The sequence below is a fragment of the Hyla sarda genome, unplaced genomic scaffold (assembly GCF_029499605.1).
Source record: "Hyla sarda isolate aHylSar1 unplaced genomic scaffold, aHylSar1.hap1 scaffold_276, whole genome shotgun sequence".
NCBI classification, from domain to species: domain Eukaryota; kingdom Metazoa; phylum Chordata; class Amphibia; order Anura; family Hylidae; genus Hyla; species Hyla sarda.
Genome location: NW_026609461.1, coordinates 60,743 through 77,106, shown reverse-complemented (window position 1 = coordinate 77,106; position 16,364 = coordinate 60,743). Strand labels below are relative to the sequence as shown.

Here is a 16,364-nt window from a genome sequence, read left to right as displayed (position 1 = left end):
AGACCTGCACATATACTGCATTAACAAAAAGCGGTCAAAGAAGGAGGCAGACTCAGAGGACACAGACAGACCTGCACATATACTGCATTAACAAAAAGCGGTCAAAGAAGGAGGCAGACTCAGAGGACACAGACAGACCTGCACATATACTGCATTAACAAAAAGAGGTCAAAGAAGGAGGCAGACTCAGAGGACACAGACAGACCTGCACATATACTGCATTAACAAAAAGTGGTCAAAGAAGGAGGCAGACTCAGAGGACACAGACAGACCTGCACATATACTGCATTAACAAAAAGAGGTCAAAGAAGGAGGCAGACTCAGAGGACACAGACAGACCTGCACATATACTGCATTAACAAAAAGAGGTCAAAGAAGGAGGCAGACTCAGAGGACACAGACAGACCTGCACATATACTGCATTAACAAAAAGCGGTCAAAGAAGGAGGCAGACTCAGAGGACACAGACAGACCTGCACATATACTGCATTAACAAAAAGCGGTCAAAGAAGGAGGCAGACTCAGAGGACACAGACAGACCTGCACATATACTGCAATAACAAAAAGAGGTCAAAGAAGGAGGCAGACTCAGAGGACACAGACAGACCTGCACATATACTGCATTAACAAAAAGCGGTCAAAGAAGGAGGCAGACTCAGAGGACACAGACAGACCTGCACATATACTGCATTAACAAAAAGAGGTCAAAGAAGGAGGCAGACTCAGAGGACACAGACAGACCTGCACATATACTGCATTAACAAAAAGCGGTCAAAGAAGGAGGCAGACTCAGAGGACACAGACAGACCTGCACATATACTGCATTAACAAAAAGCGGTCAAAGAAGGAGGCAGACTCAGAGGACACAGACAGACCTGCACATATACTGCATTAACAAAAAGCGGTCAAAGAAGGAGGCAGACTCAGAGGACACAGACAGACCTGCACATTTACTGCATTAACAAAAAGCGGGGAGAACTGACCAATAAGACACAGACATTATCAACGGCCAAGGCCCCCATCACACCCCAGAAGCACTTCCATAGAAGACCTGCATAAGTATGTAGACGGTACCCCGGGGGTATCCAGCCAGGGAGCCCAGATAGATTCAAATTTATGTAATGCTTTCCTTTTTGTATACACTCCCTTCTCCAATCTAATAAGGTGGTTCAGCTTAGCAATCAGTTCCACTATAGTGGGCGGCAAGGGTCGTAACCAATACTGAGCTATCAGTTTACGGGCTTGATAAAGGATCCTATTAATATAAGCCACTATCCTCGTCCAACCCGTCCTGTAGGCCCAGAAGACACGTTAGAAAAGATAAAGTAAATGGGCAACCATACACCTTACTAATCAACTGCCCCACCTCCCTCCAGAATAGAGTGAGATGTGCACAGTCCCAAAACATATGGATCAGAGGGTATCTCAACAAAGCCTTACATTTTTTCCACACCTTCCTGATAAGAGTAAAAGTGTGTGTGTGTGTGGGGGGGGGGGTATCAGGTGGCTGAGTCTGTGCGGCCATCTCCAATAGGTAAATGGGAGTCACCTTGCCTAGTCTCCTCGAAACCAACTCACCAGTACGTTCCATAGTGTCGTACCGAGCCCACCTTTTCAACTGTTGAACCTGTGACGCCAAAAACTATAACCAGGGATTAGGGATAGAAAGACCACCGGCCTCCTTACTACGTTGCAACGTCTCCAACCGCAATCTGACTTCCCATTTCAAATAAGGTCTCTGAACAAAGACTGAATCCTAAGAAAGTACTTCATAAGGATCCAGACAGGGGTATTATGCAAGATATATAAGAATTGAGGCATGAGTATCATTTTGATTAAATTGGATCTACCTATCATAGAGAGAGGCAACTTCCGCCACACGGCCACTTTCCCATCAAGCAATGTGATGAGGTTCAGAGATATATAATCAAAAGGATTCACTGAGACCACTACACCCAGGTATTTAAATTGAGTTACCACAGGGAGACCCACCCTGTCCAATACCGGCATGCGAGGAAGGGGATCAAGAGGGAGAACCGTAGATTTATCCCAGTTGATAGCCAGGCCAGAATAACTACCATAGCGCTCTATCAATGCCATAAACGGGTGCAAAGAATGCGCAACATCCCTCATAAACAACAGCATATCGTCAGCATTCAGGGCAATATGCTCTTCCAGATCACCATAACAGAAGCCCTTAAACTCAGTAGAAGCCCGTACTAAAATTGCCAGGGGTTCTATAGCCAAAGCAAAAAGAAAGGGGGAGAGAGGACACCCCTGGCGCGTGCCCCTACCCAAGGGGAAGGAGTGGGACAATAAACCATTAGCCCGTATCCGAGCACACGGGGCTGCATATAGCAATTGCACCCATGACAGAAATACTGGCCCAAACCCCATACGTCTCATGACGCACCAAAGGAACGGCCACTCAACGCTGTCAAAAACTTTGGCAGCGTCAAGCGAAAGCACAGCCCTACACCCATCACCCCTCAGCTGCAATTGAAGGTTCAAAAAGAGCCTTCTGATATTTTCCGCCCTAGACTTCCCGGGCATAAATCCCGTTTGGTCACAGTGTATCAATGAGGAGATTACCTTCAGCAGTCTATTAGCCAGGACCTTAGCTATCAGCTTAATATCAGAACATAGGAGAGAAATGGGCCTATAGGAGCCTGCTAAATGCAGATCTTTACCTGGCTTTAGTAACAACACTATAATCGCTTCCGTCATGGAACCCGGCAACTCCCCCCCCCCCCCCCCCCCCCCCTCAGTGGCAGCCCTCAACACTTGGGTTTGGGTAACAGAATATCCTTATAGTGTTTAAGATATTCATTAGGGAGCCCATCCACCCCCGGGGACTTCTCAGACGGAAGCACACCCAGAGCATCTTCCAATTCTTCTGTAGAAATAGGGTCGTCCAGCATGTCCCTCTGCGTCTGTGCCAGCACCGGGAGAGAAATAGCAGAGACAAAGCGCTCTATGGCCTGACTGTCATGTGACAACTTAGAAGAGTAGGTCTCCTCATAGAAGGAGACCAACACTCTCAAAATATCCGCATTAGAGATGAGCGAACTTACAGTAAATTCGATTCGTCATGAACTTCTCGACTCGGCAGTTGATGACTTATCCTGCGTAAATTAGTTCAGCTTCAGGTGCTCCAGTGGGCTAGAAAAGGTGGATACAGTCCTAGGAAAGAGTCTCCTAGGACTGTATCCACCTTTTCCAGCCCACCGGAGCACCTGAAAGCTGAACTCATTTATGCAGGAAAAGTCATCAACTGCCGAGCCGAGAAGTACGTGACGAATCGAATTTACTGTAAGTTCGCTCATCTCTAATCCGCATCCTCCCGAACCAAAGTCCCGGCACCATCACAAAGGCAAGGGATAGAGATAGAACCCTGCTGGGCTCTAACCGTACGCGCCAGCAAACGCCTGGTGCTCTCACCACACTCAAAATACTTCTGCTGTTTAAAAAAACGCTTGTTGTCGGCCATGCGTATCAAGTGCGCATCCAACATAGATTGGGAAGACTACCAGTCATCCCTATTAGCATCAAAATGGTCACAAAGAAATTTCTGTTCCGCCCCCAAGACCCGTGCCCGCAACGTATTCTGTAACACTCTAGTCTTAGACTTGCAAAACGTAATATCCCTAATGAAGATACCCCTCACGTAAGCTTTCAATGAGTCCCATACAGTACCCACCGAGGCCGACCCAGCATTAAGTCTATAAAACTCAGCTATATCAATAGAAAGCGAGTTACCCACAGTAGAAACCTGAAGCCAAAAGGGGTTCAGTCGCCACAGAGAGCCTCGCATCCTAGGATGAGAAGAACCAGTAAACCATACCAATATAGGGGAATGGTCAGAAAGACTACGGGGGAGATACTCAACTGAACTAATTAGTGGAGGATAGACTCATTACCCAATGCTAAATCAATACGGGAAAGAGTACCGTGAGAACTAGAATAACAGGAATATTGCGATATATCGGGGTTACGCCTCCTCCACAAATCTACCCAACCCACCTCCCCCACAAACCTAACCCCCCAGGCCCCGCACCGGGAACCTATCCAACACAGGGTGCATCAAATTATTGAAGTCCCCAACCACCAGGAGCGGTGTATCAGGCAGGGAGGACAAAAAGGTAACCCTACTTTTCTCTCGGATATGGGCAAGATGCGAATGTGTTTTCCTATGTTTAATTGGACAAAAAAGTATTTAGTCAGTCCCCAATTGTACAAGTTTTCCCCCTTATAAATATGAGAGGATGTAATTATCATCATAGGTTATAACCTCAACTATGAGAGACAGAATGAGGAAAAAAAAAATCATAAAAACACATTGTCTGATTATTAAAGAATTTATTTATAAATTATGGAGGAAAATAAGTATTTGGTCACCTACAAACAAGTAAGATTTCTGCCTCTCACAGACCTGTAACTTCTTCTATAAGAGTCTCCTCTGTCCTCCACTCGTTACCTGTATTAATGGCTTCTGCTTGAACTTGTTATCAGAATAAAAGACATCTGTCCACAACCTCAAACAGTCACACTCCAAACTCCACAATGGCCAAGACCAAAGAGCTGGCGAAGGACACCAGAAACAAAATTATAGACCTGCATCAAGCTGGGAAGACTGAATCTGCAATAGGCAAGCAGCTTGGTGTGAAGAAATCAACTGTGGGAGCAATTATTAGAAAATGGAAGACATACAAGACCACTGATAATCTCCCTCCATCTGGGGCTCCACGCAAGATCTCCCCCCGTGGTGTCAAAATGATCACAGGAACGGTGAGCAAAAATCCCAGAACCACACGGGGGGACCTAGTGAATGACCTGTAGAGAGCTGGGACCAAAGTTACAAAGGCTATCCTCAGTAACACACTACACCGCCAGGGACTCAAATCATGCAGTGCCAGACGTGTCCCCCTGCTTAAGCCAGTACATGTCCGGGCCCATCTGAAGTTTTTTAGAGAGCATTTGGATGACCCAGAAGAGGATTGGGAGAATGTCATATGGTCAGATGAAACCAAAGTAGAACGTTGTGGTAAAAACTCAACTGGTGGTGTTTGGAGGAGAAAGAATGCTGAATTGCATCCAAAGAACACCATACCTACTGTGAAGCATGGGGGCGGGAACACCATACCTACTGTGAAGCATGGGGGCGGAGACATCATACTTTGGGGCTGTTATTCTGCTAAGGGACCAGGATGACTGATCCGTGTAAAGGAAAGAATGAATGGGGCCATGTTTCGTGAGATTTTGAATGAAAACCTCCTTTCATCAGCAAGGACATTGAAGATGAAATGTGGCTGAGTCTTTCAGCATGACAATGATCCCAAACACACCGCCCGGGCATCGAAGGAGTGGCTTCATAAGAAGCATTTCAAGGTCCTGGAGTGGCCTAGCCAGTCTCCAGATCTCAACCCCATAGAAAACCTTTGGAGGGAGTTGAAAGTTCTAGAGGAGATCTGCACGAGGAATGGGCCAAAATACCAGCAACAGTGTGTGAGAACCTTGTGAAGACAGAAAACATGTGACCTCTGTCATTACCAACAGTGTGTGAGAACCTTGTGAAGACAGAAAACATGTGACCTCTGTCATTACCAACAGTGTGTGAGAACCTTGTGAAGACAGAAAACTTGTGACCTCTGTCATTACCAACAGTGTGTGAGAACCTTGTGAAGACAGAAAACATGTGACCTCTGTCATTAACAACAGTGTGTGAGAACCTTGTGAAGACAGAAAACATGTGACCTCTGTCATTAACAACAGTGTGTGAGAACCTTGTGAAGACAGAAATCATGTGACCTCTGTCATTGCCAACAGTGTGTGAGAACCTTGTGAAGACAGAAAACATGTGACCTCTGTCATTACCAACAGTGTGTGAGAACCTTGTGAAGACAGAAAACATGTGACCTCTGTCATTACCAACAGTGTGTGAGAACCTTGTGAAGACAGAAAACATGTGACCTCTGTCATTACCAACAGTGTGTGAGAACCTTGTGAAGACAGAAATCATGTGACCTCTGTCATTGCCAACATGTGTGAGAACCTTGTGAAGACAGAAATCATGTGACCTCTGTCATTACCAACAGTGTGTGAGAACCTTGTGAAGAAGGAAATCATGTGACCTCTGTCATTACCAACAGTGTGTGAGAACCTTGTGAAGACAGAAAACATGTGACCTCTGTCATTACCAACAGTGTGTGAGAACCTTGTGAAGACAGAAAACATGTGACCTCTGTCATTACCAACACTGTGTGAGAACCTTGTGAAGACAGAAATCATGTGACCTCTGTCATTACCAACAGTGTGTGAGAACCTTGTGAAGACAGAAATCATGTGACCTCTGTCATTACAAACAGTGTGTGAGAACCTTGTGAAGAAGGAAATCATGTGACCTCTGTCATTACCAACAGTGTGTGAGAACCTTGTGAAGAAGGAAATCATGTGACCTCTGTCATTACCAACAGTGTGTGAGAACCTTGTGAAGACAGAAAACATGTGACCTCTGTCATTACCAACAGTGTGTGAGAACCTTGTGAAGACAGAAATCATGTGACCTCTGTCATTACCAACAGTGTGTGAGAACCTTGTGAAGAAGGAAATCATGTGACCTCTGTCATTACCAACAGTGTGTGAGAACCTTGTGAAGAAGGAAATCATGTGACCTCTGTCATTACCAACAGTGTGTGAGAACCTTGTGAAGAAGGAAATCATGTGACCTCTGTCATTACCAACAGTGTGTGAGAACCTTGTGAAGACAGAAAACATGTGACCTCTGTCATTACCAACAGTGTGTGAGAACCTTGTGAAGACAGAAATCATGTGACCTCTGTCATTACCAACAGTGTGTGAGAACCTTGTGAAGACAGAAAACATGTGACCTCTGTCATTACCAACAGTGTGTGAGAACCTTGTGAAGACAGAAATCATGTGACCTCTGTCATTACCAACAGTGTGTGAGAACCTTGTGAAGACAGAAAACATGTGACCTCTGTCATTACCAACAGTGTGTGAGAACCTTGTGAAGACAGAAAACATGTGACCTCTGTCATTACCAACAGTGTGTGAGAACCTTGTGAAGACAGAAAACATGTGACCTCTGTCATTACCAACAGTGTGTGAGAACCTCGTGAAGACAGAAAACATGTGACCTCTGTCATTACTAACAGTGTGTGAGAACCTTGTGAAGACAGAAATCATGTGACCTCTGTCATTACCAACAGTGTGTGAGAACCTTGTGAAGACAGAAAACATGTGACCTCTGTCATTACCAACAGTGTGTGAGAACCTTGTGAAGACAGAAAACATGTGACCTCTGTCATTACCAACAGTGTGTGAGAACCTCGTGAAGACAGAAAACATGTGACCTCTGTCATTACCAACAGTGTGTGAGAACCTTGTGAAGACAGAAATCATGTGACCTCTGTCATTACCAACAGTGTGTGAGAACCTTGTGAAGACAGAAAACATGTGACCTCTGTCATTACCAACAGTGTGTGAGAACCTTGTGAAGACAGAAAACATGTGACCTCTGTCATTACCAACACTGTGTGAGAACCTTGTGAAGACAGAAATCATGTGACCTCTGTCATTACCAACAGTGTGTAAGAACCTTGTGAAGACAGAAATCATGTGACCTCTGTCATTACCAACAGTGTGTGAGAACCTTGTGAAGACAGAAAACATGTGACCTCTGTCATTACCAACAGTGTGTGAGAACCTTGTGAAGACAGAAAACATGTGACCTCTGTCATTACCAACAGTGTGTGAGAACCTTGTGAAGACAGAAAACATGTGACCTCTGTCATTACCAACAGTGTGTGAGAACCTCGTGAAGACAGAAAACATGTGACCTCTGTCATTACTAACAGTGTGTGAGAACCTTGTGAAGACAGAAATCATGTGACCTCTGTCATTACCAACAGTGTGTGAGAACCTTGTGAAGACAGAAAACATGTGACCTCTGTCATTACCAACAGTGTGTGAGAACCTTGTGAAGACAGAAAACATGTGACCTCTGTCATTACCAACAGTGTGTGAGAACCTCGTGAAGACAGAAAACATGTGACCTCTGTCATTACTAACAGTGTGTGAGAACCTTGTGAAGACAGAAATCATGTGACCTCTGTCATTACCAACAGTGTGTGAGAACCTTGTGAAGACAGAAAACATGTGACCTCTGTCATTACCAACAGTGTGTGAGAACCTTGTGAAGACAGAAAACATGTGACCTCTGTCATTACCAACAGTGTGTGAGAACCTTGTGAAGACAGAAATCATGTGACCTCTGTCATTACCAACAGTGTGTGAGAACCTCGTGAAGACAGAAAACATGTGACCTCTGTCATTACCAACAGTGTGTGAGAACCTTGTGAAGACAGAAAACATGTGACCTCTGTCATTACCAACAGTGTGTGAGAACCTTGTGAAGACAGAAATCATGTGACCTCTGTCATTACCAACAGTGTGTGAGAACCTTGTGAAGACAGAAAACATGTGACCTCTGTCATTACCAACAGTGTGTGAGAACCTTGTGAAGAAGGAAATCATGTGACCTCTGTCATTACCAACAGTGTGTGAGAACCTTGTGAAGACAGAAATCATGTGACCTCTGTCATTACCAACAGTGTGTGAGAACCTTGTGAAGACAGAAATCATGTGACCTCTGTCATTACCAACAGTGTGTGAGAACCTTGTGAAGACAGAAATCATGTGACCTCTGTCATTACCAACAGTGTGTGAGAACCTTGTGAAGAAGGAAATCATGTGACCTCTGTCATTACCAACAGTGTGTGAGAACCTTGTGAAGACAGAAATCATGTGACCTCTGTCATTGCCAACATGTGTGAGAACCTTGTGAAGACAGAAATCATGTGACCTCTGTCATTACCAACAGTGTGTGAGAACCTTGTGAAGACAGAAATCATGTGACCTCTGTCATTGCCAACAGTGTGTGAGAACCTTGTGAAGACAGAAATCATGTGACCTCTGTCATTACTAACAGTGTGTGAGAACCTTGTGAAGACAGAAATCATGTGACCTCTGTCATTGCCAACAGTGTGTGAGAACCTTGTGAAGACAGAAATCATGTGACCTCTGTCATTACCAACAGTGTGTGAGAACCTTGTGAAGACAGAAATCATGTGACCTCTGTCATTACTAACAGTGTGTGAGAACCTTGTGAAGACAGAAATCATGTGACCTCTGTCATTACCAACAGTGTGTGAGAACCTTGTGAAGAAGGAAATCATGTGACCTCTGTCATTACCAACAGTGTGTGAGAACCTTGTGAAGACAGAAATCATGTGACCTCTGTCATTACCAACAAAGGGGATATAACAAAGTATTGAGATGAACTTTTCTTATTGACCAAATACTTATTCTCCTCCATAATTTACAGATAAATCCTATAATAATCAGACAATGGGATTTATGGATTTTTCTCATTCGGTCTCATAGTTGGTTATAACCTATAATGATAATTACAGCCTCATCTTTATAAGGGGGAGAACGGCGTACAATTGGGGGCTGACTAAATACTTGTTTGTCCCACTGTACATGGTCGCTGTTTTTCTCTCGCCCTCCAGGCACCCGCTCTTCCCGCTGCTCGCCCTGCTCTTTGAGAAGTGTGAGGGCTGCACTCAGGGCTCGGAGACCACCACCTCCGCCAGCTTTGACCTGGACATTGAGACTTTTGTGAGGCGACAGCACAAGGAGGGCAAAGATTTCTTCTCAGACGACCCCGAGACGGACAGCCTGGTAAGGACAGCGCTCCCTGCTGGTGAGGTAGAAGGACCCTGGGTCAGGAAAGGTCTTGTGTACACAGCTGTATGGTGACCCTGGTGTGGGTGGAGCCTGATCATCATGGGGGTGGGGCCTGAAGTGTGGCCTCTATCACACCTCTCTGCTGTTCTGTAGATGGTGAAGGCCATTCAGGTGCTGAGGATCCACCTGCTGGAGCTGGAGAAGGTGAACGAGCTGTGCAAGGATTTCTGCAGCCGCTACATCTCCTGCCTGAAGACCAAGATGAACAGCGAAACGCTGCTGAGCGGGGACCCGGGAGGACCCTACTCCCCCGTACAGGTATCTGCATGTAATGCACCAGACCCCCATAGTGCCCTCCTGGTCTCCCCCGTACAGATATCTGCATGTAATGCACCAGACCCCCATAGTGCCCTCCTGGTCTCCCCCGTACAGATATCCCATTGTGCCCTCCTGGTCTCCCCCCGTACAGGTATCTGCATGTAATGCACCAGACCCCCATTGTGCTCTCCTGGTCTCCCCCGTACAGATATCTGCATGTAATGCACCAGACCCCCATAGTGCCCTCCTGGTCTCCCCCGTACAGATATCTGCATGTAATGCACCAGACCCCCATTGTGCCCTCCTGGTCTCCCCCCGTACAGGTATCTGCATGTAATGCACCAGACCCCCATTGTGCTCTCCTGGTCTCCCCCGTACAGATATCTGCATTTATTACACCAGACCCCCATTGTATTCTCCTGGTCTCCCCCCGTACAGATATCTGCATTTATTACACCAGACCCCCATTGTGCTCTCCTGGTCTCCCCCGTACAGATATCTGCATGTAATGCACCAGACCCCCATTGTGCCCTCCTGGTCTCCCCCCGTACAGGTATCTGCATGTAATGCACCAGACCCCCATTGTGCTCTCCTGGTCTCCCCCGTACAGATATCTGCATTTATTACACCAGACCCCCATTGTATTCTCCTGGTCTCCCCCGTACAGATATCTGCATTTATTACACCAGACCCCCATTGTGCCCTCCTGGTCTCCCCCGTACAGATATCTGCATTTATTACACCAGACCCCCATTGTGCCCTCCTGGTCTCCCCCGTACAGATATCTGCATTTATTACACCAGACCCCCATTGTACTCTCCTGATCTCCCCCGTACAGATATCTGCATTTATTACACCAGACCCCCATTGTGCCCTCCTGGTCTCCCCCGTACAGGTATCTGCATGTAATGCACCAGACCCCCATAGTGCCCTCCTGGTCTCCCCCGTACAGATATCTGCATTTATTACACCAGACCCCCATTGTGTCCTCCTGGTCTCCCCCGTACAGATATCTGCATTTATTACACCAGACCCCCATTGTACTCTCCTGGTCTCCCCCGTACAGGTATCTGCATTTATTACACCAGACCCCCATTGTGCCCTCCTGGTCTCCCCCGTACAGATATCTGCATTTATTACACCAGACCCCCATTGTATTCTCCTGGTCTCCCCCGTACAGATATCTGCATTTATTACACCAGACCCCCATTGTGCTCTCCTGGTCTCCCCCGTACAGATATCTGCATGTAATGCACCAGACCCCCATAGTGCCCTCCTGGTCTCCCCCGTACAGATATCTGCATGTAATGCACCAGACCCCCATTGTGTCCTCCTGGTCTCCCCCGTACAGGTATCTGCATTTATTACACCAGACCCCCATTGTGCTCTCCTGGTCTCCCCCGTACAGATATCTGCATTTATTACACCAGACCCCCATTGTGCCCTCCTGGTCTCCCCCGTACAGATATCTGCATTTATTACACCAGACCCCCATTGTGCCCTCCTGGTCTCCCCCGTACAGATATCTGCATTTATTACACCAGACCCCCATTGTATTCTCCTGGTCTCCCCTGTACAGATATCTGCATTTATTACACCAGACCCCCATTGTATTCTCCTGGTCTCCCCCGTACAGATATCTGCATTTATTACACCAGACCCCATTGTGCTCTCCTGGTCTCCCCCAGTACAGATATCTGCATTTATTACACCAGACCCCCATTGTGCTCTCCTGGTCTCCCCCGTACAGATATCTGCATTTATTACACCAGACCCCCATTGTACTCTCCTGGTCTCCCCCCGTACAGATATCTGCATTTATTACACCAGACCCCCATTGTGCCCTCCTGGTCTCCCCCGTACAGATATCTGCATTTATTACACCAGACCCCCATTGTGCCCTCCTGGTCTCCCCCGTACAGATATCTGCATTTATTACACCAGACCCCCATTGTGCTCTCCTGGTCTCTCCCCGTACAGATATCTGCATTTATTACACCAGACCCCCATTGTGCTCTCCTGGTCTCCCCCGTACAGATATCTGCATTTATTACACCAGACCCCCATTGTGCCCTCCTGGTCTCCCCCGTACAGATATCTGCATTTATTACACCAGACCCCCATTGTATTCTCCTGGTCTCCCCCGTACAGATATCTGCATTTATTACACCAGACCCCCATTGTGCCCTCCTGATCTCCCCCGTACAGATATCTGCATTTATTACACCAGACCCCCATTGTATTCTCCTGGTCTCCCCCGTACAGATATCTGCATTTATTACACCAGACCCCCATTGTATTCTCCTGGTCTCCCCCGTACAGATATCTGCATTTATTACACCAGACCCCATTGTGCTCTCCTGGTCTCCCCCAGTACAGATATCTGCATTTATTACACCAGACCCCCATTGTGCTCTCCTGGTCTCCCCCGTACAGATATCTGCATTTATTACACCAGACCCCCATTGTACTCTCCTGGTCTCCCCCCGTACAGATATCTGCATTTATTACACCAGACCCCCATTGTGCCCTCCTGGTCTCCCCCGTACAGATATCTGCATTTATTACACCAGACCCCCATTGTGCCCTCCTGGTCTCCCCCGTACAGATATCTGCATTTATTACACCAGACCCCCATTGTGCTCTCCTGGTCTCTCCCCGTACAGATATCTGCATTTATTACACCAGACCCCCATTGTGCTCTCCTGGTCTCCCCCGTACAGATATCTGCATTTATTACACCAGACCCCCATTGTGCCCTCCTGGTCTCCCCCGTACAGATATCTGCATTTATTACACCAGACCCCCATTGTATTCTCCTGGTCTCCCCCGTACAGATATCTGCATTTATTACACCAGACCCCCATTGTGCCCTCCTGATCTCCCCCGTACAGATATCTGCATTTATTACACCAGACCCCCATTGTGCTCTCCTGGTCTCCCCCGTACAGATATCTGCATTTATTACACCAGACCCCCATTGTGTCCTCCTGGTCTCCCCTGTACAGATATCTGCATTTATTACACCAGACCCCCATTGTATTCTCCTGGTCTCCCCCGTACAGATATCTGCATTTATTACACCAGACCCCCATTGTGCCCTCCTGATCTCCCCCGTACAGATATCTGCATTTATTACACCAGACCCCCATTGTGTCCTCCTGATCTCCCCCGTACAGATATCTGCATTTATTACACCAGACCCCCATTGTGTCCTCCTGGTCTCCCCCCGTACAGGTATCTGCATTTATTACACCAGACCCCCATTGTGTCCTCCTGGTCTCCCCCGTACAGATATCTGCATTTATTACACCAGACCCCCATTGTGCCCTCCTGATCTCCCCCGTACAGATATCTGCATTTATTACACCAGACCCCCATTGTGCTCTCCTGGTCTCCCCCGTACAGGTATCTGCATTTATTACACCAGACCCCCATTGTATTCTCCTGGTCTCCCCCGTACAGATATCTGCATTTATTACACCAGACCCCCATTGTGCTCTCCTGGTCTCCCCCGTACAGATATCTGCATTTATTACACCAGACCCCCATTGTATTCTCCTGGTCTCCCCCCGTACAGATATCTGCATTTATTACACCAGACCCCCATTGTGCTCTCCTGGTCTCTCCCGTACAGATATCTGCATTTATTACACCAGACCCCCATTGTGCCCTCCTGGTCTCCCCCGTACAGGTATCTGCATGTAATGCACCAGACCCCCATAGTGCCCTCCTGGTCTCCCCCGTACAGATATCTGCATTTATTACACCAGACCCCCATTGTGTCCTCCTGGTCTCCCTTGTACAGATATCTGCATTTATTACACCAGACCCCCAATGTGCTCTCCTGGTCTCCCCCGTACAGATATCTGCATTTATTACACCAGACCCCCATTGTGCTCTCCTGGTCTCCCCCGTACAGATATCTGCATTTATTACACCAGACCCCCATTGTGTCCTCCTGGTCTCCCCCGTACAGGTATCTGCATTTATTACACCAGACCCCCATTGTATTCTCCTGGTCTCTCCCGTACAGATATCTGCATTTATTACACCAGACCCCCATTGTACTCTCCTGGTCTCCCCCCGTACAGATATCTGCATTTATTACACCAGACCCCCATTGTGCTCTCCTGGTCTCCCCCGTACAGATATCTGCATTTATTACACCAGACCCCCATTGTGCTCTCCTGGTCTCCCCCGTACAGGTATCTGCATTTATTACACCAGACCCCCATTGTGTCCTCCTGGTCTCCCCCGTACAGATATCTGCATTTATTACACCAGACCCCCATTGTATTCTCCTGGTCTCCCCCCGTACAGATATCTGCATTTATTACACCAGACCCCCATTGTGCTCTCCTGGTCTCCCCCCGTACAGATATCTGCATTTATTACACCAGACCCCCATTGTATTCTCCTGGTCTCCCCCGTACAGATATCTGCATTTATTACACCAGACCCCCATTGTGCTCTCCTGGTCTCCCCCGTACAGGTATCTGCATTTATTACACCAGACCCCCATTGTGCCCTCCTGGTCTCCCCCGTACAGGTATCTGCATGTAATGCACCAGACCCCCATAGTGCCCTCCTGGTCTCCCCCGTACAGATATCTGCATTTATTACACCAGACCCCCATTGTGTCCTCCTGGTCTCCCTTGTACAGATATCTGCATTTATTACACCAGACCCCCAATGTGCTCTCCTGGTCTCCCCCGTACAGATATCTGCATTTATTACACCAGACCCCCATTGTGCTCTCCTGGTCTCCCCCGTACAGATATCTGCATTTATTACACCAGACCCCCATTGTGTCCTCCTGGTCTCCCCCGTACAGGTATCTGCATTTATTACACCAGACCCCCATTGTATTCTCCTGGTCTCTCCCGTACAGATATCTGCATTTATTACACCAGACCCCCATTGTACTCTCCTGGTCTCCCCCCGTACAGATATCTGCATTTATTACACCAGACCCCCATTGTGCTCTCCTGGTCTCCCCCGTACAGATATCTGCATTTATTACACCAGACCCCCATTGTGCTCTCCTGGTCTCCCCCGTACAGGTATCTGCATTTATTACACCAGACCCCCATTGTGTCCTCCTGGTCTCCCCCGTACAGATATCTGCATTTATTACACCAGACCCCCATTGTATTCTCCTGGTCTCCCCCCGTACAGATATCTGCATTTATTACACCAGACCCCCATTGTGCTCTCCTGGTCTCCCCCCGTACAGATATCTGCATTTATTACACCAGACCCCCATTGTATTCTCCTGGTCTCCCCCGTACAGATATCTGCATTTATTACACCAGACCCCCATTGTGCTCTCCTGGTCTCCCCCGTACAGGTATCTGCATTTATTACACCAGACCCCCATTGTGCTCTCCTGGTCTCCCCCGTACAGATATCTGCATTTATTACACCAGACCCCCATTGTGCCCTCCTGGTCTCCCCCCGTACAGATATCTGCATTTATTACACCAGACCCCCATTGTGTCCTCCTGGTCTCCCCCCGTACAGATATCTGCATTTATTACACCAGACCCCCATTGTGTCCTCCTGGTCTCCCCCGTACAGATATCTGCATTTATTACTCCAGACCCCCATTGTGCTCTCCTGGTCTCCCCCGTACAGGTATCTGCATTTATTACACCAGACCCCCATTGTGTCCTCCTGGTCTCCCCCGTACAGGTATCTGCATTTATTACACCAGACCCCCATTGTGCTCTCCTGGTCTCCCCCGTACAGATATCTGCATTTATTACACCAGACCCCCATTGTGCTCTCCTGGTCTCTCCCGTACAGATATCTGCATTTATTACACCAGACCCCCATTGTGCTCTCCTGGTCTCCCCCGTACAGATATCTGCATTTATTACACCAGACCCCCATTGTGTCCTCCTGGTCTCCCCCGTACAGATATCTGCATTTATTACACCAGACCCCCATTGTATTCTCCTGGTCTCCCCCGTACAGATATCTGCATTTATTACACCAGACCCCATTGTGCTCTCCTGGTCTCCCCCGTACAGATATCTGCATTTATTACACCAGACCCCCATTGTGCTCTCCTGGTCTCTACCGTACAGATATCTGCATTTATTACACCAGACCCCCATTGTACTCTCCTGGTCTCCCCCGTACAGATATCTGCATTTATTACACCAGACCCCCATTGTGCCCTCCTGGTCTCCCCCGTACAGATATCTGCATTTATTACACCAGACCCCCATTGTGCTCTCCTGGTCTCCCCCGTACAGATATCTGCA

At 47.5% G+C, this 16,364-nt stretch overlaps 1 protein-coding gene across 1 annotated transcript in view; it reads left to right on the top strand.

Annotated features, from left to right (window-relative positions):
• LOC130325824 (homeobox protein PKNOX1-like) overlaps positions 1–16,364 on the top strand; it is a gene marked incomplete at its 3' end in the record, with an annotated part of 72,734 nt that overhangs the window by 9,345 nt on the left and 47,025 nt on the right. Inside the window, exons 4-5 of the mRNA XM_056553332.1 lie at positions 9,594–9,765; positions 9,925–10,089. Coding sequence (XP_056409307.1) covers positions 9,594–9,765; positions 9,925–10,089 — 337 coding nt within the window. The remainder of the gene's footprint in view (positions 1–9,593; positions 9,766–9,924; positions 10,090–16,364) is intronic.